Consider the following 24662-nt stretch of genomic DNA (forward strand, 5'->3'; position numbering starts at 1 on the left):
CATGAGCGCTGAGAACCTTCTCGAACCGCAGTCGCAGACTCTGCTCACCAATCCAACACTGGGATGGAGGAGAGAGTGGGAGGTCTTCTTCTTCTTCTTCTTTTCCTCCTCTACGTCAGAGGGAATTTCCACGAGGAAGGAACGGCCCGCTGTCACCTGTCTCCGGGACTTCGTCTAATATCAGTTTTTTCTGTGGAATTAGGGACCGTTGGAGTCGTTAACGGTAATGACGCGGTGGTGACGCGTCATGACGCTCTCCGGTTAGGTTGAATGTGAATGGATCCGTCATTCGAGCGTCGGCGAGGCGAGATGCTGGGGATCAGAAGTCAGCCGAACTGAAGACCGACTGTTGCTCCAAGTTGATGCTGAAGAACTCAGACGTTCCCCGGCTAACCAGGTAACAGCACGGTGGTACCGGGCAGCGTGACCGTGACCCGGTAGCTGCGGCTCTCATACCGTTCTGTTGTAGCTCACTTCCTCATTAGCTGCTTAGCTAGGAGACGCGGTACAGAACTGCACTTGAAACATGGACACTTGACCTTTACGTTCCGGTGGGTCAAACTAATGACGTCAAACATCAACAGCGAGGATCGCTGTCGTGTCTGTAGGAGCTCCTCGACACATCGGCAACATTCGACCCAGTAAGAGGTCTCAGTCTGAGCGACGTATCGGAATTTTGCACCCCCACCTCCCATCCCCTCTCCTCTCCTCTGTTCCCGTTCCCCGTCGGTCGCCTCGTCCAAACTGTTTGGGGGAACGTTCAATATTGACAAGTGATTCGTCCGGTATATCCGCCTCACGCAGAAACACGGGAGGGTTTCTACTGACTAACGTCTCGGTACGAGCCCACGGAGCGGAAAACCTGCAAAATCTGAGCGGAGTTCCGTGTTGCCTCGACACGGAACCGCCGGAGCTAACGTTAGCTGCGCGGCTAGCAGGGACGAGCAGCCTCACGGCGGCTGCCAGCCAACACGCTCTTCTATGCTGCAACGACAGAGTCAGCGTGGTTCTGCTGGCTCGGGCGAGCCGGCCGGCCCGGTCCAGACGGGCGCGTTCGTGAGGAGGCGGATCGGGAGCGCGCGGGGCAAAACAGCAACAAGTGTCCGGTTGTTGACAAACAACAAAATAAGCGCCTAACAGGCGCGCTGTTGCCGCTCATTCCACGGATACACAGCTCCTGCTGTGGCTGCTCCTGACGTATTTATTCAATCCAGCTTTATTTGTAAAACACTGGCAGGTCTCGCAACATTCCAGTGTCGTCAGTAACTCACAGGAGGTAATCAGCGTCCACCTGACCCACAGCTGGTGTCCTGTCTCAGGTACACGCACCTGCGCGCTGCCTGATGTGGGTGCCAACATGTGGACCTCTGGCATGTTTGTGTCAATGAAGTCAGGAAAATGTCTCAGGAATTTAAAAGTCTTTGATCATTTTGCACAATTGGCACCTTGACTGGTCGACTCGGCTGGTAGAGCCTGGACGATGCGTCCGTCTGGACCTTTGCCTTCCAATTATCCATCGTCCCTCAAAGAAGAGACGCATAAGAGAAGTTGACCAGCACCAGTGAACGAGTCCCTAAGGTCACTGTGCGGTCATGGAGACTTGCTGTTGACCTCTGCTGTTGACCTTTGCAGACACCATGGCTGGAGACGACCACTACCTCCACCCATCCAACCAGGTCAGTTGATCACCAGCTCATCGTCTTCTGTCTCTCACAGATGTAGAATTTGAACAATGGGAGGGAGCAACAGTGCTGGCGCTCCTGGGGGTGATGTCATGGATGATTGACACATGGACAGACAGTTGATGACGTTTGGTGTTAACCTCTCAACTCTCAGCGGCTTCAGGAAGGCCGACGTTCCAGTGCACTGTACATGTAGTGTGAGTGTGTGTGTGTGTGTGTGTGTGTGTGTGTGTGTGTGTGTGTGTATGACCTACATCATCAATCTCTCCTTCAGCATCTTCTGATTTTTACGTGTGAAACTCCCACTTTTCCTCCCATGATGCATCTGCATGAATGGGAGGGGCTTAGCTAGTCTCCCTGTCATGTTTGTAATGCATATTTCACCTAAAATGGGTGCTCAGCTAATGTGTTAGCACGTGTGTGTGTCTGAGGGGTTAGCGGTCAGTGTCACGCCATCAATGTTCTGACTTCCTGTTTGTCTTCCCAGATTCTTGACACTCTCATGATGGATCCAACGTGGGAGTTGACACATTATCCTGTCATGTCTCAGACAACGTCTCTGCGGGCAGGTGGGTGGCAGCTGCAGGTGGGTGGCAGCTGCAGGTGGGTGGCAGCTGCAGGTGGGTGGCAGCTGCAGGTGGGTGGCAGCTGCAGGATCGAAGCTGTGTCTGAGCTTCAGATCGACTGTGCAGTTGCAGCTCTGTCACGTGCAGGACAGTCATGTGACTCTCCTTCTGGACAGCAGTGGCGTGTTTAGGTACATGATGCAGCAAGAGAAAGAGCAGCTAAGTGTTTCCATGGCAACATGATGTTTGAGCTGCTCATGTGTGGTATTAATCATCAATAGACAACATCAGTTCAGTTTGAGGATGGACTGAAGTGGGACCAGCCAATGTGCTCGTGGTTGCGTCTCGGTCTGTTTGCTGTCTGGTTTATTTACACAGGAATCTGCTGACCTGAAACATTGTTTTCCAGGTGTTAGTCGGGCCCCTGGAGTTCCAGGGGACAGAGAATCATCGTAAGATCTTGTTTATTTGAGGAGGTATTGACCCACAATACGAAGACATGTTGTTCCCTTGTTGGAGGAAGGGTGAAGGTCATGTGATCACAGGCATTAATTAGCAGGAGAACTTAAACAGTTGTGGACGGGAGAAAGAACTGAGGTTGAACAATCAGTTGATTTTGTCATCGATGGGAATCTGGTGATTTAGCTTTGGCAGAGGTCTGCGCTCCCGGTTCAGCCGCTCTGCAACACGTCACAGACCGAAGTGTAGCAGCAATCACGCTTTTTTGGAACTTCTGTCGATCTATAAATGCGTGTGATTTAAGAAGTGAAGGAGGAAACGTGCAGCCCTCAGCACTTCCTCCTCACTAGTCGTCTGGCAGAAACCAGCTGCAGCAGCTCAGTGGACAAGAACTTTCCTGCTCTGCACCTGAAACTGCTGGTGTGTGTGAAAGGCAGTTGAGATGAAGAGTTTCATGACGTGATGGTGTCCATGGGGCAGTGGTGTGGTCTCTCTCGCTCTCTTTCGCTCTCGCTCTCTTTCGCTCTCTCGCTCTCTCTCTCTCTCTCTCTCTCTCTCTCACTTCCCCTCTCAACTAAAGATGGAGGTTTGAGATGAAGTCATGAGTTCATGGCTGATTCGTCACTGGAGGAGAGAAACTCAGGCGGGTCACATGTCAGCAGCAGGCACCGCCTGGTGAAACCATCCAGTGAGAGCAGCCACTGACCCCGGCTCAGCTCTGGGATCAAGTTATGCTTCACTTGACCTCGGAAGTGAGAGTAACATCACACCCCAGGCAGAAATGTATAAAAGTGGCTTTATTTATGACACCGATGAGCCTATGAAGGCGCAGCAACACGTCTGCAGGTGGGGGAGGAAGAGTAACACCACATAAAGCCTTCAGGGGGCGGGGGGTTCTGACATGAAACTCAGATATTCTACTTTATGCAGCATTAGCCTAGCCTAGCCTAGCCTAGCCTAGCTTGGCACAACAACTAGCAGCAGGGGGAACCAGCTGGAAGTTGGGAGCGGTCCCTGATGACCTCCAGCTTCTCATCAGCGCCGTGGCGTTTTAGGAAACAGAAGCTTGACGTGACTTCACATCCCCCTGACTGACAAGTTAGAGAGAAGACTTATGGAGGTAGATGTTATTATTGCTCTGCATGTCCAGTAGTTGACCATAGCGTGTGTGTGTGTGTGTGTGTGTGTGTGTGTGTGTGTGTGTGTGGTTTCAGTGGACGGGCCGTTCCTGCAGATCCTGGAGCAGCCAAAGCAGGTAAATCTCACCTGACCTGAGGGTCTGGTCTCAGACACCAGGATGAGTCATTGTGCAGGGGTCCAGGTGGGGGGGGCTCTTGTTCATCACCTGGTGGGATTTCTGCTGTCATCACCACATCTCCTGAACACATTTTGACTCCGTGGCAGACATGTTGACGTGTTTGTGCTTCCTGATGTGGGAATGCTGAGGTGTCCGATCACCTGCCAGGTGGAATTATAGCTCAGCCTCAAATAGGATGATTGGAGTTGACGACTGCTCGTTAAGTCTTAAGTTCACTAAAATATCTGATTGTCAAATGTCATCAGATTGGCTCCGCCTATCAAACTATCAACAACTGTGGTGGGCGGGCACTTGCAGCAGCCATGTTAGGATTGATGATGAGTCATGTGGTTGTGGACAGTTCTGTTCATCTGTGTGTGTGTGTGTGTGTGTGTGTGTGTGTGTCCAGCGTGGCTTCAGGTTCAGGTACGGCTGTGAAGGTCCGTCTCATGGCGGCCTGCCAGGAGCCTCCAGTGAGAAGAACAGGAAAACCTACCCCACCGTCAAGGTAAGACTTCCTGTCTTCCTGTATTCTTCATTACGAAGCCCAGGAAGTGATGATGGGAGCAGAGAGAGTCGGTGACGCCCTCCTCTTCTCGCTCTGGAAACCGGGTCAGTCTGCTTCTTAAAACAGGTTGAACTAAAAACTAAAGTCTGGGCGGAGGTTGCTTGTTGCCGGGCGAAGACGCTGGGCGAGGTCACTTTCCACCAGCGAAGGTCTTGACCTTTAAAAACTGAGCTGCAGATTTCTAGTGAATTTTACTGAATGAACAATCAATATTTCTTTGTTGGATTGATTTCTTGTAAGAGAGATCCTCATTCAGGGCTCACCACCTGGGAGGAGTGGCGAGGGAGGCAGGCGTCACTGACAGGTTTGACCACTCTTTCTTTAACAACCGTCAATGACGTGTGGAATGCTCTCTGTATGAGGGAGGAGGAATGGTGGCCAGGCGGCTGTGCTCGCCACCAGCGTACAAACCTGGTCGTGACCACCTGAATGAGATTCTGAGCTCAGAATCTTCAAACTGACCCAAGCATGATGCCGCTGGTCGTCCTCGCCAGGTTGGCGTGGCGCTGAGGCGGAAGATTTGTGTGGCATTTCTCTTACTGTGGCGTTCAGGTAGCTCAGCTGCTTCCTGACGCTGTCACTGTAACAACCCAGCAATCATCAACCTTAATAAACTCCTGGGTAGAAGGAGTCACAACCGTCTTTGGCCCACATCAAAGGCGGCGGCGGCGGTGGCGGCACGTTCCCCTGCAGTCACATGTAGACCATCATAACTGTCATGTTGTTCATGTTACTTTGACTCCCACGTGTTTCGAGCAGACCAGGAAACTGGAAATCCCCAGATTCCTGCAGCCTCTCGTTCGTCTCTGCCCACCGACTCCAGTCACGTCTCAGAGATGGGTTTAGAGGCGTGTCACAGCCGCCACACGCTGGCAGTAGCGGGATCGGTTCTGGTCTCTCTGGGTTCTTTTGTTTCAGGAACTTTCCTGAAAAAATGTCCTCTGAAAAGAAGCCAAGAAGGTGAACTTGAGCTGTTTGAGCTCTGTAATGTTCAGAGGAGACGATGATCTGTGGCGTGATGCTCTTTGGCTCATGCAAGGATTTGAGTGGCGTGTTGAGACCAAACGTTTGTGTGATGTCATCACAACAAAGGAGGAAGTCTGGCGTGAGATGGATGTGTTGCATGTTGAGGCTGCAGACTGGAAAACCCCTCCAGTTCTGGTCCGACCAGTGAGGAGGAGGAGGAGGATCTTGGTCTTCTCAAAGATTCAGCAGGAAACGTGAGGTTTTCAAGGTGGATTTCCTGGGGGGACCAGCCTGGGATCTGTTAGACTGGATCTGTCTGCTTTGACTCTCACTATATCCTTCATGACTTACAAGAAATCCTCCTCCATCCTGGCGTCACTCTGATTGGTCACCTGACTTGAACATTTGTACCACGTCATTTGTTTTGCTGGGTGTGAATTTCCATGTCTGAAATTGACTTTGAGAAAATGTGTGTGAACGCGTGAATCAGTGGAACCATGATGTCTGTGTATTCATGTTCCTGGGTGCTGGGTGGACCACTTGTTTCTCTGTCAGTTTTTTTAAACAACGTCTCATGACCTGGATGTAGCTAGCTAACGTCTGTTGCACACGTTTCTCTTATTGAACACAGACTCTGACTCTGTATGTATGTAATTCACGCGTGTCATTCACACATGCACGCTGAAGCCCAGGTGATGTGTTCAGTGTCTGTCGGGAATTTCCTCCTCTACACCTCTGAGTAATTACAAGGAAGTGCATTTGTGTCAGCAACAGCAAAAGCATTGAGATGAAAGCTTGGCGGCTCCTGCTCGGCCACGGATACTGACACACGCTTAACCCCACATGCCACATAGCGTGCGTGTGTGTGTGTGTGTGTGTGTGTGTGTGTGTGTGTGTGTGTGTGTGTGTGCGTGTGTGTGTGTGTGTGTGTGTGTGTGTGTGTGTCAGCTCTGGATGTGGAAACTGTTCAGATGAGTTTTTATTGTGAAAGCACAAGCAGCTGTCCCGTCCGGTTCTGTCCCTCTTCACTCTGATCCCAGGTCTGTCGGTCTTTCGGCCAGTTAGTTGCTATCTCTGCTCCTCTGATGTCATGATGACTACAAACAGAACAGATGGCGAGTTCATGTTTGACATTTGATATAAAAGTCAAATCATGTTTTCATTTTTAATGTCTGTGCGTTAAGCAGCGATCAGAGGGTCTTGGTAGGCGCGAGTCTCGTAGCTGCCGCTTCCATCTGAACCACCACATCAGAGAATCTGATGGATTTGTTTCTGTCTTTGTCAGCGTGGACATGCGTGTGGGAGGCTGGAAGCAGACCCAGATCATAAACCCACCAGCCATCCTTTGTCTCACTGACTCTTCAACTCTGATGTCTCACTACACCGCTGGCATTTCCTGTGATGGTCGTCAAGACAGGAAACCATCACTGGCTGTGTCTAGAACTGATTTCATTTGTCGGAGCGTTCGATTGGTCGAGAGAAGCAGGAAGAGGAAGTGGGCTCATGTATATTTACTGCCGGCTGTTGCAAAGTTCCTGCAGATGAATGAAAACCTGCAGAAACAGGAAGAACCTTCTGATGGTGTCTGACTTCCTGGATGTGAAGTCTAACTGATCAGCGTGAGGAGCTGCGGCCCTCAGAACCGCTCGCTGCTTCTGCAACGTTCCCCTGTGGGGGAGAGTCCAGGGCCCTCCAGGAGCGCTCGTGGGCCGAGGCCTTCCAAAACTAGTGCACTGGGTAATCCTGTGTTCTGGGTCAGCCCCGGGTTCTCCTGTTAGGGGGGACCCACCGGAACTCCTCCGTCAGCATGGGTCCCAATCAGGTGCCCAAATCACCTCAGTTGACTCCTCTGAAGGAGCAACAGTTCTACTGCGCCCCCCCGAAACCCTGCGCGTGTCTGGCAACAGTGTGACGACTCACAGCGTGTCTCTGAGATGCTGAGCATTGGTGGCGCGTGTGTTTCAGATCTGCAACTACCAGGGTCCGGCTCGGCTGGTGGTCCAGCTGGTGACGGCGTCAACGCCCCTCCCCCAGCTTCACGCTCACAGTCTGGTGGGGAAACAGTGCGACAAGGGAATCTGCATCGTCGACTTGCTGCCCAAAGACTCAGACATCAGGTCAGTACCACCCCCACCGCCACAACCCCCACACACAGACAGTCAGTCCGAGACTCACGGGTGTGTGTCTGTGTGTTCTGTCGTCAGTTTTCCAAACCTGGGGATCCTCCACGTGACCAAGAAGAATGTGGCGAAGACTCTGGAGGAGAGGATGCTGGAGGCCTTCAGGATGGGACACAACTGTGGCGTCGCCATCCACCCAGAGATCGACGCGCTGCGGGGGGAGGTCCGAGTCCCCCGAGACCTCAGCGGTGAGGTCACAGACGGGTTTGAGAGTTCAGGAGACGTATTGCAGGGTTCCTATGCTTATGAAAAACCTGGAAAAGTCTGAAATGAAAGAAGAACAACTCCCAGGCCTGGAAAAACAAATGAAGAAGAAAGCAAGATTTCATTTGAACTGAGCCTCAGAGTCGCTCGCTGGACTGAGGGCTTCAGCCTGCTGGTGTTTCTGTCCTGTGTTCGTTCACACCTCCTCACTCTTCTCTAAGTTCATAATCCCACGTTTCTGCTACCTGTGACGACAGACAGGTGCACAAATGTGCCTCACTTTGTCTTTGGCTGCTGTGGGACATAAATACTGAGATTCTCCAGTGCTCCCGCGATGGCGGTCCATTCATAAAGAATCAGAAGTGAGCACGTTCATTATCTCCGGGTCAGAACCGGCTGCTGCTGAACCCGAGTTCTTCAGACTAATTTAGCTGGTTCTCTGGATGAGACTAACAGGTCTGTGGGTTTCTGTCTGCAGACCACCAGCGCGGCGTGATCAGCAGCACCGCGTCTCTTCAGGCTAAAGAAATGGACCTGAGTGTGGTCCGGCTCATGTTCACGGCCTTCCTCCCCGACAGCGACGGAGGGTTCTCCCGACGGCTGGACCCGGTGGTGTCGGAGCCGATCTATGACAGCAGTGAGTCTGAACAAAAAAATGTCACCGGCTTCATTTACCAGCCAAAAACGAGGATAAACTAGAAATAGGACTCACACAGAAATGACGTGAAGTGTAAGATGACACGTCGACCTGCCGAACTGGCGTGACCGCGAGTTGCCACCGGTGTCGCCATCTGAGTTCAGCCTGTGGCTTTGCTCAGGCGTGGTGCTCATTATTGTTCTGTCCCTTCACACTTTGAGTTCCTCTGTCTGTTTGTGTCCTCAGAAGCTCCCAATGCCTCCAACCTGAAGATCGTCAGGATGGATCGGACAGCCGGCTGCGTGACGGGCGGCGAGGAGGTCTACTTGCTCTGTGACAAAGTCCAGAAAGGTGAGACAACCACCAGAAAAACAAAAACCCACCCGTTAGATTTTAGAAGCTGCAGACACCAAGGAAACCTCAGTCCAGGGGGTCACCCAGGGGCCCCCAAGGATCTCCCAGGAGTCCTCGGCAAATTAAATGACTGTTCACTTCGCATCGAGTTGAATGTCACTGTCATGCTCATTACACCACGATGACATCACAAGTACAGGGCGTGTAACAGATAATGAAGTTTGGATTCCGTAGAAGCGCTTGACTGTCCATGCTGGCGTCCTGGGGTTTATTATGGTTTATCAAAGTTAACGTCTGTATTTTTCAAGGTTTTAAGGGTTTACTGTCACAGTGTGGGAACGTGTTTCCTTGTTCCCTTCATCAAGGAAAAAGTGTCTGGACCGGCTCTTTCCTGGTCGAAACATCGACCCTAGCAGGACCTCCAGTCCTCATTGAGGACCAAAGACCCTCCTGATGCAGTACAGTCTGGTTTCTGAGTTCCTGTTAGAGTCACAGTGACAGTGTGAACTGAGGGTAGGACCAGGGACAGGACCAGGACCAGGATTAGGGCCTGAGTCAGGTGTTCCATGTGACTGGAAGTCAATGGAATGTCCTAATAACAGTAGCTTGTGTGGGTGTATGTGTTTGTGTGTGTGTGCGTGTATGTGTTTGTGTGTGTGTGTGTGTATGTGTGTGGGTGTGTGTGTTTGTGGGTGTGGGTGTGTGTGTGGGGGTTTGTGTGTGTGGGTGTGTGTGTGTGGGGGTGTGGGTGTGTGTGTGGGGGGGTTTGTGGGTGTGGGTGTGTGTGTGGGGGTTTGTATGTGTGGGGGTGTGTGTGTGTGTGGGGGGGGTTTGTGTGTGTGGGTGTGTTTCAACAGACGACATCCAGGTTCGCTTCTATGAAGAAGATGACTCAGGGTTCACCTGGGAGGCTCTGGGTGATTTCTCCCCGACAGACGTCCACAGGCAGGTGAGTCACTGGAGGCGGAGCTAACGCCTCAGCGTGTGCTTCTCACACTAGTGGCAACAACAGTACGAGTGATAGTAGCTGTACCGGGACTGTAGCTACTGCATGAAGTTGGTAGCGGTGCTAGTTGGCGGCAGGAGGGCGGAGCAGCCATCAATTCGGATGCCTTCTAATTTTCTCTTGACAGAGAATGAGTCAGTGGTGCGTTTTGTTCGCTCTCTCACAGCGTCCACGGCGACAGAATCAGACTTTTCCCAGCTGATAGTCAGAACAAGAGTCAAGGAGTGTTTAAGTTCCACAAACTGAACGATTCACTCACAACATCCTGCTGACAGACACGCCCACCTGTCCACATGGCGTCATGACCTTGAATAGGCCTGTTGTCTGTTAGTGTTACCATGGTGACATGTTGTCTGCCTTCAGTTTGCGATCGTCTTCAAGACCCCAAAGTATCGAGACCAGAACCTGCAGAAGCCGACATCTGTTCTGGTTCAGCTAAAGAGGAAGTCAGACAACGAAACCAGCGAGCCCAAACCATTCACCTACCACCCTCAGATCATAGGTGCGTCAGTTAGTTCCGCCCACACGGCAGGTACAGGTACCTGAGACGATTCAAAGGTTCTAAAAGCTTTGATTAAAGTTCCTCTTGTACATTTCTAAGACTAGTTTTAGCATGCTAGCACTCATGTTAACACCTGCTGAACATCCAAACGTTAGCATGCTGTTATGCATTTAGCCCAAATGTTTTGTGTGTGTGTGTGTGTGTGTGTGTGTGTGTGTGTGTGTGTGTGTGTTCAGATAAAGAGGAGGTGCAGAGGAAGAGGCAGAAGACGTTACCAAACTTTCATGACTTCAGTGGTCATGGAGGAGGCGGAGGAGGTCTGTACCGAGGAGGAGGAGGCGGTCCAGCTGCTGGTGGGGGTCCTGGCTCTGGAGGAGGAGGAGGAGGAGGAGGAGGTAACACATTTTCTGGACAAGATTGACACAATCTGCTATTCTTGCTAACAGGAAATCAGATCGTGAGTTTGATTTGTCTGCCAGGATACTTCCCAAGCTTCCCCACCTTCAACTATGGAGGAGGAGGAGGTGGCGGCTTCCCAGCGGGATACTCGGCCGCTCTGGCAGGAGGTGGAATCAAACTTGGTGAGTCTGAGAACAGACGCGGACGTATGATTACACCACCCCGCGTCTCACCTCGAGGTCATGGAGGCAGCTACATGTTCAGAATAAACCTCATGTTATCGTTGTGTTGACCCCTCCTGCGACGCCGCAGCAGACGACAGTGATGACCACAGTGATAAGGATGATGGCTCAGAGACGGCGACCATGCCTCGTGGTTCAGCCTGGCCAGGACTTGAGGAGGCGGAGCATCCCAAGAGGAGCAGGGACAGGGCGGAGTCAGAAGGTGCTAGAGGTAAGAGCCAGAGTGGAACGGGCCTCGTGTGGCATCGGTCCAGTGTGGGCGGGCCAGGACTGATCAGCTGACCCTGACCAGCCAGCCTCAGGTTCTGGGCTCAAATAGATCATCACGTCATGGGGAAAGAAAATGCTGTGCTGAAGTTGGACGAGCTGCATCAGCAGACTCGCCATTCACCTTTATTGATTGATTATATGATGATTGGATATTAAACAATATCAATACAGTCATAAACATGCTGATCTGCTCATGTCGACATTTGTTACCAAAGTAATAAATTAATTAAGTCAGTTACTTTCAAAATAACCTTGTGTCTCTGAGGCTTGGGGGCGGAGCCTGAACCCACCATGGTCAGGGTTCACCTTGAACCGCCTTCACTGTCAGCAGAACTTCACAGCGTTGTTGGGTTTTAGCATTCACCTACACAGGAGCTTCCACTGGTGTGTGTGAGGCGTTGCTCTCACAGACACGCATTTGAAATGACTATTAACGTGTGTGTGTACATGCGTGTTTGTGTGTGTGCATGTGTGTTTGTGTTTGTGTTTGTGCGCGTGTGTATTTCAGTGTGTGATGTGGACCAGCTGCTGCTTCAGGTGACCAGCAGACAGGTGGACACGCTGTTCCAGTACTCCATTACAGGGGACTCAGCGTACCTGTTGGCTCTACAGCGCCCCCTGATGACGGCGCAGGACGAGGACGGAGACACGTCAGTACTAGACCCCCCTTCACCCTCAGACCTCCACCTGACCCCCTCTGACCTGAAGTCTTCCTCGTGTCTCTTCAGCGCAGTGACTGCTTCCTATCTGTCTGTCATGTTCTCCTCTATTAGTGGGCTCCATCTTGCGGTCCTCCACAGCCAGCAGGAGGCGCTGAGGAGTCTGACGCAGGTGGTCACTGCTCTGCCTGGCGAAGAGGTGCTCAACATGAGGAACCACCTGTACCAGGTACAGAAATGGCAGGTGCTCTGGTGATAAAGTAGGGTAGGAGGCAACGAAGTGGGGAAGGAGACCAGGAGCTGAGGAGGTGGGGAAGGACTTGTGAGGATGTGTTATAGCTCATCTCTCTGTCACCACCATGTATCCCAGACTCCTTTGCACCTGGCAGTGATCACTCAGCAGAAGGAGGCAGTGCTGGCGCTGCTGTTGGCCGGTGCCGACCCCACGTTGACGGATCGTTACGGCAACACTGTGCTCCACCTGGCAGCCCAGCAGGAGGGTGGAGGGATGGTCCAGTATCTACTTCAAAATGGTGACCTGAGAGGACTGATGGAGGAGAGCAACTCTGCTGGTACACACACTCACACACACACAGACACACACATGCACGTACACACATATGGAAATCCAATGATTGGTCTGATCATCTTTTATGTTGCCATGGTAACAGGTCTGTGTGCGATCCACCTGGCAGTTCTGGCCAATCAGCTATCTTCACTCAGGGAGCTGCTGGAGGGTGGGGCCAATGTGGAGGCTCAGGAGCGCAGCAGTGGACGGACGGCCCTCCACCTCGCCACCGAGTGTGACAACGTGTCGCTGGCCGGCTGCCTGCTGCTAGAGGTACACGCCACTACGTCAGCCGATCAAACTGTGAGTGTGCAGGTCTGAAAACAGCTTCATGCTTCCTGTTGTCAGGGTTACGCCAAAGTTGACTGCTGTACCTTCAATGGCTCCACCCCCCTCCACATTGCTGCAGGGCGGGGCTCTGTCAAGCTAACAGCACTGCTGATGGCCGCAGGTACACACACTGGAGCTAAAACCACATAGTGTTTATCTTAGCTTAGCTTAGTTTAGCTTAGCTTAGCATTAGCCTGGAAGCGCCACTCTGCTCATGAAAGTAATGATGTCCCTGAAACAAATAAAGCTCAAATAACTTCAGGAGTTTTTTCTCTCGTCAAAAAAAAAATCCTCCAGCAGATCAATGGCGGCTGCAGTGAAATGATGGTCAATTATGTAAAATTGAGGTCTGTGACGAACACGTTTACACACCAGCGCTTGTGTTCGTGTTTCCAGGGGCCAACCCTCACAAGGAGAACTACGAGCCTCTGTTCTTCAGGGAGGACGAGGAGGAGCAGGAGGATGAGTGTGAAGGTTACATCCCAGGAACCAGTCCACTCAACATGGCTGCCACCAGTCAGGTTGGTACATGCTGCCCTTTGCTGTCCTCTGATAGCAGTTAGCATTAGAGCCTGACATGCTATGTTGAGACCAATAGGAAATGATGACATCAGTCAACATGTTCATGACATCAGTGCCTCTTTTGATATTTATGGTCAACTCAGTTCTATTTATGACTCAGAGAACTTCCATCCATCCATCCTTTAATCAGTTCATCCATCCATCCATCCATCCTTTAATCAGTTCATCCATCCATCCATCCATCCATCCTTTAATCAGTTCATCCATCCATCCATCCATCCATCCTTTAATCAGTTCATCCATCCATCCATCCATCCATCCTTTAATCAGTTCATCCATCCATCCATCTTCCATCCATCCATCCATCTTCCATCCATCCATCCATCATCCATCCATCCATCATCCATCCATCCATCTTCCATCCATCCATCCATCTTCCATCCATCCATCCATCTTCCATCCATCCATCATCCATCCATCCTTTAATCAGTTCATCCATCCCTCCATCCATCCATCCATCTTCCATCCATCCATCATCCATCCATCCTTTAATCAGTTCATCCATCCCTCCCTCCCTCCATCCATCCATCCATCCATCATCCATCCATCCTTTAATCAGTTCATCCATCCATCCATCTTCCATCCATCCATCATCCATCCATCCTTTAATCAGTTCATCCCTCCCTCCCTCCCTCCCTCCATCCATCCATCCATCATCCATCCATCCTTTAATCAGTTCGTCCCTCCCTCCATCCATCCATCCATCTTCCATCCATCCATCATCCATCCATCCTTTAATCAGTTCATCCATCCCTCCATCCATCCATCCATCTTCCATCCATCCATCATCCATCCATCCTTTAATCAGTTCATCCATCCCTCCATCCATCCATCCATCTTCCATCCATCCATCATCCATCCATCCTTTAATCAGTTCATCCATCCCTCCATCCATCCATCCATCTTCCATCCATCCATCTTCCATCCATCCTTTAATCAGTTCGTCCCTCCCTCCCTCCCTCCATCCATCCATCTTCTCTCCACCCACAACCTTCTTGCTGGGGGCCACCGTGAGGACCACTGCTCCACCGGGCCGCCTTAAATTATTATAAATTATTCAACTTTACATTTCCTAAATATATAACAGTTGTGCAGTTAATCAAAAACCACATTCCATACTTTGTTACTCCAGCTGTCAGTCTCTGGATCTTTGATGAAAACTAAATCAATTTGATATTTTGTTGAGTGAAAATAATAAGAAAATAGTCCACATAAATCCCAATTTTGGTCAAAAATAATCACAGTATGATTTTTATGTTTCACTCTACAGTAATTACTGTAACACTAAAAACAGTCATGCAACACTGTGTGTGTGTGTGTGTGTGTGTGTGTGTGTGTGTGTGTGTGTGTGTGTGTGTGTGTGTGTGTGTGTCAGGTTTTGGAGCTTCTCAACGGTAAAGAGTATGAACCAAAGACTCTTCATGGAACTGCTGTCCCTGCTCAAGGTGAGGTGTGACAAGTCCATACAAATGGCCTTGTGGTCAGACACACCTCAGTCATACCCCTGCAGGTTGGTGAGAGAGGCAGAGTTTGCAATGACCAGGACCAAGGTGTCCCCCTGGTGTGTGGAGGGACATCAACAAGTTGTTTTAAATTAAAGCAGTCCAGTAGTTGAACAAAAGCAGCTGCAGGGTGGCAGGAGGGGATGTTCATATCACCTATGATTAATTTATCGGCAGAGGGTGTGCGGAGAGTTGTGAGACGTTGTGACATCTCAGTGGTAAATGAAGACTTTGGATTTGGTGGCCGGTCAATGAGGAGAAACAGCACAGAGGAAAGGGACTTGCATTTAAATTCAAGGCATTCAGATGAAGACAGTTGGGGACAACACTTCTTTAGAGAGGAAAAAGTATTTTGGTTGGCGCCAGGTCTCTGGAATGCTCACGTAATCCAGATGTTTATCCAGGATATGGTTGATATGGTTTTGTAATGGATAATAATTTGTAACAGTTCAGCTTTCTACTTGATGATGGAACACGTCTTTGCACTGGCCGTAGCAGACTGGAGTCTACTCCTCGTTTCCCATTCAGCTCACTGAGGGGTGTTGCCATGGAGATGTCCAAACTACTTATCCACTTGGAGAGAGCGCTCTGACGACACGTGTGTGGAGCGACAGTTTGCGTTGCTGACCAGAGAGATGGGAAGGTAGAACTTGTCTATGAGTAGATAAACTTTCTGTGGGAACTTCTGTGGATGTGACGTGGACGGCGGAGAAGTCCTACTTGTTAAATCACCACAGTTCACGGCGGAGTGAAGAAACTGTTGAAATTCATCCGCTGGTTGACGCACAAACTCAACATAGTGGTGGTGTTGGCCGCGGCAGCGAGGAAGAAATGCAGGTTGTTTTTAGCCGCGTAGCCAGGATGCTACAGTGGTTACAGGAACTTCCGACTCTGCAGCGGCAAATGGTGGTTTCAGGCTGTCTAGATGCACTTCTGGATGGCAGGGACAAGCTGAGTCCAGGCAGTCCAGGAGAAGACTTTTTTGACGACAGTAGACAGGGAGTCTCCGAGCAGGCGTTGTGCTAGCAGCAACAGGTAGGCCACCACTAGACTCGAAAACTACCTGATAACTATCCAGAAACGTCCACTGTTCTGTGGTGCTGTTCAGTGGTGCATATAGTTTTGCTTAAAAACTTTTGAAAGATGTTATTTTGGGTCGACTGGAGAAGCGGCAAACGGACAGCACCAGCGTCCCCTCCGAGGACTACAACCAGTGTATAATCCAGATGCTTTCCAGGCCTGTGCCTGTTCAGCTGCGCACAGGAACGCAAGCTCCTGGGTCCAGAGGGCCTCATTCACACCTGCAGCCTTTCACAGAAGGTTTACTAGAAGGGTTTGTGTGTGAATGAGGGCCAGAATTAATGTCCCACCTGCAGACTCAGTGACATTCCAGGGAATGTGCTGGTAAAGCCGTGGTGTGAATGGGAGCAGGATTGGTACTGGGAAGACCCTATCACTGCCCTCTGCTGGACATCTTGCCCCGCCTCCACTCCAGGCATTGTTTTGATTGTTTTGTGTGTGTGTGTGTGTGTGTGTGTAAGGCAACCTGGCAAGTCTGAATGTGCAGGTAAGGCAGGCAATGTGTCTTGCTCTGGAGACTGAAGGATGCTGGGAGAACCTGGCTCACAGTCTGGGTCTGGGAATCCTCAATCGGGCATTCAGACTGAGCCCCTCCCCTGCCAAAACACTGCTGGACAGCTACGAGGTACACACACACACACACACACACACACACACACGATGGATGGATATAATAACGGGATCTAAGTATTTCTGCATGAGCATGCCTTGGATGTTAAATTGTGACCTCTGACCTTTCCGTGCTGCAGGTGTCTGGCGGGACGGTCCGAGATCTTTTGGCTGCTCTGAGGTCGGTTGGCGAGTGTAAGGCGCTTGGCATTCTGGAGGAGACGCTGCTTCGCCCTGACAATGACACGACCAGCGAGATGAGAGGTGAGTACAGCTGACATCATGGAGACTGAGAGGTCTGTGACTGTGTGGTAACTGTGTCACCATGACAACGGTATATGTCCACAGGTGATGGTGTGTGCGCTCAGTTGCATGATCTTAAGGTGGACGTTCGGTTGGATAGCGGAATGTGTGACAGCGGGGTGGAGCTCTCCACAGCGTAACCATGGCATTGTGGCGTCCTCGTCAGACGGCGCCAATGCTGCTCTGAATTGTTTAGCTTTTCAATGGCTCATCAAAGTGGAATTTTTATTTTAAAATCAAATGTCGACAATGATTTTCAACTCCAGCGGCAAGACGCTCAGAATGTAGCTGGTTGATTTATTCACCTTGAAATGTATATTTTTGACTCCTCCCACTGTCATTCCATCATGTGTCCCCCTAAACATCATGTCGGCGTTGACGCTCTGAAGGACACGCTCAGATTCTTTCTGTCTTAATACAGTAACCTACGTCCTACAATTTCATCTCATTTAGCAGACGCTTTCGTCCAAAGCGACGCACAACACAACGTGTTAAGTGTCTGGTTGGATCAGGTGATGTTTACATTTCCTTACTGAACTCACGACTGTCACAAGATCAACAGGAAGTGGTGTTCTCAGGCAGTGGGGTGTTGCGTTTCCTTCTGTAGTTGAGATGACAAACGATGAATGAGATGATGAGTTCGTAGTCATTTTAAAGGTCCAATCAGAAGGCGTCTCCCCCTCCACACCAAAAGGGGGCAGCACACAGGGGGACAGTCAGGGTGTGAACAAGGACATGCTAACTTCCTTAGCATGAGTGAAGATTACCAGGTACCAGAGGACTGTCCAACACTCACCTGTGGAACAGTCAGCATGGTACCTGGAAAGCGGCGTTTCCTCACTTGTGTGTGTGCATGTTGATGTAGAAGGGGCGGAGCCAGTGAATGGGCAGGTTGATGATGTGTATCAGACATATTGGCATCATTCTCAGCTACAGCCGCTCTTCATACCTGGAGAGAGTCTGGGATTCTTCTGTCTGGCTACATCTGCTCCCACTGCCTGACACCTGTCAATCACTCCCTCCGCCCACAATCGCCAGCATTCAGCAAGGGAGACCCTCCCATCATCTTCCCCCAGAGGTCAGCAATCCTCCATGAGATGATTGTTCAGTGGGCGGAGCTTGTAATGCACTCCCAGCCTGTACAGGAGCAGGTTACCGTGGTGATCAAAAGCGGCTGTGTGGAAGGTTCATGAACGCAGCTGGAATCGTTTCTTTCATATGAACAAACAAGTGTGACAGTGTGCCAAGGAGGCAGAGCTGCAGGAAGTGAGACGTCATCTGATCGGTTCCTCTTCACCACGGTTTGCTACATTTACCGAAGGAGCTCAGCCAGGTGTCCCTTCACACCTGTGGAACTGTCAGAGGTCTGTTTGTGGTCTCCGGCGGCGTTGATAGACTGAACGTGTCCTTCAAGGGTTCATGGTGGAAGTCATGTTTCTGTTGAGGGCCATTAATCTCGTGTGAAACCTGGATGAACTTGTGTGAGCAGGGTCAAAGGGCGGAGCTTCCCGCTCACCTCATCGACAAGGCATTGTGGGAAAGGAAGCCCTGAGCTGTCAGTATAAACCAAACCTCTAACTGAACTATTTATATCTTCGCCTGCCACTGTACAGTTCAACGTGTGCTTTTAATGGGTTATTTTTTTTAAATAAAGTTGTTTTCTACATGTTTGACTGGGATGCTCATGTTTGTTACCTACAACTAGTCATTTCAGCTAGTTATTGATCAGTAACTAGCAGTAAACATAGGTTTCTTGGTTAATTATTTACAAAAAGAAATGTTCTCCCAATGAACCTGGAGATCTAAGCGTTTTCACAGATTCAGTCAGCTGGAACCAATCAGCACCTTGGTTTGTTGCCAAGGAAATCAATGTCAAGTAATTTGAACTTGGTGACCTCTAGTGGTCAAAGGGTAGTATGACTCCCCTTCAGCTCCAAAAGCCTCCCAAACGCCTTCCAAACTTCAGTTTGATTTAAATGAGTTAAAAATGGAAAATCAAAACATGCTGATGTTATGAGTCACATGGTTCATGTTCAGGACGCCGCCTGCAAGCTGAGGAATGAAACCGATAAACGAGCGGACTTACGAGGCCTCCGTCTGTCGGGCGGAGAGGCAGTGAAGGATTTAGGGCTGCAACATCGATCCAAATTAAAACACCAACTTCAGTTTAATCACAGGAGCTGTGACATCTGCTGATGGCATCCAAACTCTGCCGGTGCCCACGTCATCCTGAACCCTCAGACCCGCATCTTCACCACCTCAGGCTCGTTCTGCAACACCCCTCAAAAACGACAGGGAAACTCCCAAACCCTCGAAGCCCAAAGGTCCCTAAACACCTGAACTTTGAGGGTCGAATGCATTGAATGGATTTTGTGTTTGTCATTTCAGTAGAGTGCAGGGAGGCACCACAGGGGACTCTGGGCTGACAAATGATCAGCTGATACTTACAGATGTGGTCAGTAGAAACAAGCGTGTAGGATAATCACATGTTGAAGAACACGTCAACATGCTGAATTTGTAGAATTCATTCAAAACATCTGCAAAAGCCTGTCAGTGGTGTTCAGGTCCTGCTGCCAACAAAGCAGCTCAGTGTTGGGAGGAAGCCCTCACCTGCTGCTGAGGTCACTTCCTGTTCCAGGTAACACAATGACCCAGTGGCTTAAGCTGCCGTCACAGACAAAAAAGCTACAACTGAACTGCACTTTGTTCAACTTTATTGAGAAAAAAAACATGACAGAGCGATTAGTTGACCAATCAGCCGTCGAGCTTTCAGTTTCATCTTCAGTGCAAAAAGAGGAGAACAGTGTTGAGGTGATGGATGAACTAACGGCTCTCGTCTAAAAACAAACAAAAACCTTCCAAAGCTCTCGGCGTTTCCTTTAAAAGAGCAGCACATGAACCAATCGCTGACATGCATTCAAATATTATTTAGTAACGGCGCCGCTCCGTCCGCTCGCTCTCTACCTCACTGGGTGGTTCTGGGTGCAGTTGGCACATTCGCAGCTCCGCCTCCTCAGCCCTTTGCTCGTTTCCAGTCGGGAAGCAGAGAAAATTAATTTTAAAAGCGTTGAGGATGGTGACAAATAATAAAACTGCCGTTATTGGACGATGAGAGGGGCGTGGCCGAATGAGAATAAAGAGTTTATTTCAGCAGAAGAGGATCACATGGCGTATTTCTGAGTCCAGTCCTGAGCTGTCTTGTTGTACCTGCAGACACACAACACGGACGTCAGCAGATGTTTGATAAATCACATGATCAACGTGTCCTTATTTGTGCGTCTGTCTCCAACAACCTTCTGTGATTGACAGCCATCAGTCACTCACTGACACACTCTATGTTTTCTAATAATTACAGCAAACATGACCACATGCAAGGCCCCATGTGACTGATGTTGATCAGCTGACCCGCTAATGTTGGGACTTCCTTTCAACTTGGGTGGCCATCTTTATTTTATAACCTCGCATCATCCAGCATGATTGCTAGCTGGCTGCTGAGGGTCATCTTGGACCAGAACCAGCCCAAGTGAGGACATGGACTCACCTAACCGGGTCTGTTTTGTAGATGCGGGCGATCTCTGGCACTAGCGGGTCGTCAGGGTTCGGGTCGCATAACAGAGAACAAATGGACAAAAGGACTGCAGACACAAACACAACACACCTTAAATGTCTTCACACTGGCGGTCGCCCACCGTCACCAGTGCGCGCACGTGTGTGTGTGTGTGTGTGTGTGTGTGTGTGTGCGCGCCTCACCTTTAGAGATGGTTAACGCGGGGGACCACTGTGATCTCAGTATATCCAAACAGATGCTGCCATTACTGTTAATATTTGGATGATAAATTCTGGTTGTGAAGGCGACCTGGAGGAAGAGAACCCAGACTCATCACACCAGAACTTCAGAGAAGAACCGTGTCTCCATGTTTGTCAGACAGAGTTCAGACTTCACACTGAATGACATGAGTGACGGTGCGAGGAGGCGTTTACTGACCTTGGGTGGTTTGAAGGGGTAATCTGTAGGAAAATGAATGGTCAAGAAAAACACGCCGCCCTGGTAAGGACTATCGGGCTGCAGTGGGAGAAGAGACACAGTTACATGGACGGGGACAGCTTTGATTGATTGTTGATTGTTGTCTCTAGCTGAGTTCGTCACGCTGCTACTTACCGGACCCATTATAGTCGCCTGCCAATGAAACACTGAAACACAGACAGGAGCGTCAGGGTCGACTCGTCAACACACACCAGCATCATGTTTTTACAGTTAATGGTGGTCGTCTTACTGTCTTCGTTGACGGGTCCGGCAGAGCACTGGGCCGGGGGGTCTCGGGACAGATCAGTGAGTTCCTGGAGACAAGACAACAACAGGGAGGGGGGAGGAAAAAGAAACTCACATCACAACTGTGAACAAAACTACGATTCTGGATGAGAGACAGAGAGAGCAGGACACAGAGAGAGACAGAGAGAGGGACAGAGAGAGACAGAGAGGGACAGAGAGACAGGGACAGAGACACAGAGAGGGACAGAGACAGGGACAGAGGGAGACGGAGGGACAGAGAGACAGGGACAGAGAGAGGGACAGAGCCCAACATTCATGCTCTTCCTACTCTGCCATGAGGGAACTGGTGCCGTGAAGGAGGCTCAAGAAAACTGACCAGCATCAAAAGGCAAACAACAAAGAACCGAACCCACGAGCAGAACCAATCACAGCATCAGTACTGGTACGGTGTCGTCGGTTCTCCTCGGTCCCACCGCGGCCAGTCAAGGGCCCATTGATCCGATCAGGCCTGATTACTGACACTCGACCCTGGACGCCAGGTTGAAGTTTAACCTTCTTCTCCCCAAATTTTCAGCCAAATGAATGACAGGAAAATTCAATCACAAACTTCAAGCCCCTCCCCCTGAGAATCAGGGGCCATCACGCACGTGTAAAGCAGCGGCTCTATTTTTACCACGTGGACGGACAAGTCAGAAGGCTGAATCAGGATAAAGCCACCGTCTGCTGGGGTTGGGGGGTGCACGGCTGCTTATAGGACGGGAGGTTTGTATGACAGCTTGCAGGCCCCCCTGCAGCCAAGCTGGCAGAGTGACTCGCTATGCCACTGACAGGCTCGGCTCATCTTTCAGACCCGTCCGGAGCCCGGACGCTTGACCGCGGCTGAAGCAGCTGACGGAGCACAAACCACAGACACGGGCGAAAACGCTCCGGTGATTTTGATCCGCTCAGAGGAAATGAGGTCATGTTGCACTAAATGTGCCCACGGCTGGAAATCCCTCTGCCTCCTCTCCTTCAGTTTCCAGGATAAAGTCAGACACACCTGGGGGGGAGGTCCCCAGGGGAAGAGCCTCACCTGCTCGGCCAATCATCTTCAACTCAACAAGAGTAGCCAAAGTTGTCATTATTAAGAGCTCACAGCAGCAGCACCTGCTGGAACTCCCACTGGACACAGAACTGCAGCTCATCAGAGCCCAGGGCCGAAGATGCAGGCCCACTACCTGAGCCCCCCGCCCCCCCAGCTGGTGACAGCCCAGCCACAGAAGCTGTAAAAGAACACACATGTAAACATGAAATAATACACAACATTTACGCAGCAAGGACAACAAGAACTGTCTAAAAGTTGGATGTGAATTACGACGTTTGAGCTGGAGAAACGATGGAGTCACGGACTCTCCTCCTCTCCGGATGCCCCACGATCACCAACACGTCACCAGGAGCTGCAGATACTGGTTCATTTAGTTAAATCAGCCAAGTTTAGCTCAAGAGGTTGTACACGCACACACACACAAACATGTGTGTGTGTTGGACAGGTGCCTGTGCCAGTGACCTGTTGCATCTGCTGTGGACTGACCCGGACCCGGAGGGCAGGTCAGTGGTACCGGGAGGCAGCAGTCGGGAGGGAGGGATCCACACGTCGGTCAGTGTTGTTTTGACGTGTCAAAGCGCACCTGAACGGCCTGGCTGGTAGAACCGGCGGTGACTTATTCGATAACAGGGTTAACCCGCCAGACAAACTGGGCAGAACCATCGTCTGATAAACGCCTCCTCACTCTGACGACGAACCGTCAATCCTCAGATACTTCAGGTTAATGTCCAGGGCCTGGAGCAGCTGGAGCTGAAGCTAAAGCTAACATGAAGCTACATCAGTAACCATTGTTTGATCTAAGCGCAGTTCCAGGCCGTCAGTCCCATTACACCCCCGTCATCGGCCACTCAGGGAAACTCCTCCGCCCCAAACATCCGCGGTTCCCTCTAAACTGACCCCAAACGGAACCAGGCACCGACATTTAACACTTTGTGTCGAATGTGTCATCGCCAGCAGCCGGCAGAGCAGACCAGCGTAGCCGGCTATGAGGCTGTTAGCATCCAGCCCGAAACTGAAAGCAACTCACTGAGACTCGGGTGAGGAATCGACGTAAAATGGAGATTCGTTACCTTGGAAATTCGTTTTAAAGCCATTGTGTCAACGTGAACGAAGCGGCGGTCGAGGACGAGGAGGAAGAGGAGGGCAGGCCAGCTAGGTGACGCTAACTGACTAGCATCTAGGACTGTGCTAGCTTGAGTGGCTGCTTGTGAGGCGCTGAGCTAAGTTGCTAAGCTACACATACACCTGCAAAACTACGACTGTCCTCGGAAGTCTGGTGTTTTCCAGCGACTACAGCTCGGCTGGAGGCAGGCTCCCCGGCTCAGCAGCCCACACTTCAGGCTGCCACACGGATCACAAACTGGAGCGACCGCAGCGGCTCAAAATGTCTTCCGTTGCACACCGCAGTTGTCAACGAGCACCGGGAGCGGCGGCGGCGGGGGCTGGGGGGAGCAGCAGATGTACGCCCCGGAGATCTACACCCCGCGCATGTACGCCCCGGCCACTGACCATGTGTGGCGATAATCTGGCTGCTACAACATCAGGGGTCTTCCAATGTCCAGCCGTTGTTAGAACAATGGGGTCTTCTTGGGGGTCCTGGTGCTAATGATCTGAAGCGTTACCAGGCACCTGTAGGTTCAGGCCGGGGGGGGGGGGGGGGGGGGGGCAGGTCCTTGTACAGGTCGAGAGGGCCGGATGTCATAGATGAACACTGAGATGTCTACATTTACTGAAGCAAAATAAAAACGTGTCCGCTTCCATTGAAAGATCAGAATTACAGTTAAAGTTGTTGCGTCCTCATGGAAGTGAAACGAGCTGTCGGCTTGAGATGGTTTTAGAACATCTGGGAACTTCAGGCTAACGAACACGGCCGGGGTCAGAGGAGCCCTCCATGGTTTAGCAGCCTCCGTTCAGTACCGGAACAACAAACACTGAAGGTCACCAGGAGCTTCATGGATGCCCTGACACAGAAACAAACTCTCACCTTTAAATTAAACTCGACGACGAGTGTGTGTTCATGTGTTTGCATATTTTAATCTGAAATCTTTGTGTTTCAACAGCAGAAAGTGTGTGTGTGTATGTGTGTGTATATATATATACATATATATATTATATACATACATATATATGTATATATATATACATACACACACACCTATATACATGTATATAGGTGTGTATATAAATATATACACACCTATATACATGTATATAGGTGTGTATATAAATATATACACACATACATACATACGTATGTATGTGTGTATATATTTATATGAAGGGAATATAATATATATATATATCATAGAAAAGGGAACGTCAGAAGCAGCAGAGGATGTTCTC

The 24662-nt window shown here is 50.4% G+C and overlaps 2 protein-coding genes across 2 annotated transcripts; one reads left to right on the forward strand and one right to left on the reverse strand.

Moving 5' to 3' along the window:
* Window positions 1-54: 54 nt before the first annotated feature.
* Window positions 55-18625, forward strand: nfkb1 (nuclear factor of kappa light polypeptide gene enhancer in B-cells 1). Its single transcript, XM_086222401.1, has 24 exons — window positions 55-397; window positions 1633-1676; window positions 2170-2251; window positions 3922-3962; window positions 4414-4512; window positions 7504-7655; window positions 7743-7906; window positions 8401-8559; window positions 8806-8910; window positions 9771-9862; window positions 10283-10421; window positions 10658-10816; window positions 10901-11002; window positions 11133-11273; window positions 11841-11982; window positions 12106-12220; window positions 12362-12563; window positions 12663-12832; window positions 12908-13010; window positions 13286-13410; window positions 14847-14916; window positions 16515-16678; window positions 16803-16926; window positions 17011-18625. The coding sequence occupies exons 2-24, from the start codon at window positions 1638-1640 to the stop codon at window positions 17103-17105; spliced, it is 2784 nt and encodes a 927-aa protein (XP_086078527.1). The 5' UTR covers window positions 55-397; window positions 1633-1637; the 3' UTR covers window positions 17106-18625.
* A 1037-nt stretch (window positions 18626-19662) lies between these two features.
* ube2d2l (ubiquitin-conjugating enzyme E2D 2 (UBC4/5 homolog, yeast), like) lies at window positions 19663-23769 on the reverse strand. The gene is made up of 7 exons (XM_086222407.1): window positions 23390-23769; window positions 21240-21303; window positions 21125-21156; window positions 20951-21028; window positions 20716-20821; window positions 20507-20600; window positions 19663-20172 (listed from the first exon to the last, which is right to left on the reverse strand). Exons 1-7 carry the CDS (start codon window positions 23411-23413, stop codon window positions 20127-20129), a joined length of 444 nt encoding a protein of 147 aa, XP_086078533.1. The 5' UTR covers window positions 23414-23769; the 3' UTR covers window positions 19663-20126.
* Between the last annotated feature and the right edge of the window lie 893 nt (window positions 23770-24662).

The sequence above is a fragment of the Aulostomus chinensis genome, chromosome 13 (assembly GCF_037954235.1).
Source record: "Aulostomus chinensis isolate RoL2024-O1b breed Wild chromosome 13, RoL_Achi_v1.0, whole genome shotgun sequence".
NCBI classification, from domain to species: Eukaryota; Metazoa; Chordata; class Actinopteri; order Syngnathiformes; family Aulostomidae; genus Aulostomus; species Aulostomus chinensis.

Coding starts and splice junctions, on each gene's coding strand:
- nfkb1 (XM_086222401.1), top strand. CDS start 1,638: ATGGCTGGAGACGACCACTACCTCCACCCATCCAACCAG. Junction 2,252..3,921: donor GACAACGTCTCTGCGGGCAG/GTGGGTGGCAGC, acceptor GTGTGGTTTCAG/TGGACGGGCCGTTCCTGCAG. Junction 7,907..8,400: donor AGTCCCCCGAGACCTCAGCG/GTGAGGTCACAG, acceptor TTCTGTCTGCAG/ACCACCAGCGCGGCGTGATC.
- ube2d2l (XM_086222407.1), bottom strand. CDS start 23,413: ATGGCTTTAAAACGAATTTCCAAG. Junction 21,157..21,239: donor CGGACCCGTCAACGAAGACA/GTAAGACGACCA, acceptor TCTGTGTTTCAG/TGTTTCATTGGCAGGCGACT. Junction 20,601..20,715: donor CGCGTTAACCATCTCTAAAG/GTGAGGCGCGCA, acceptor TTGTGTCTGCAG/TCCTTTTGTCCATTTGTTCT.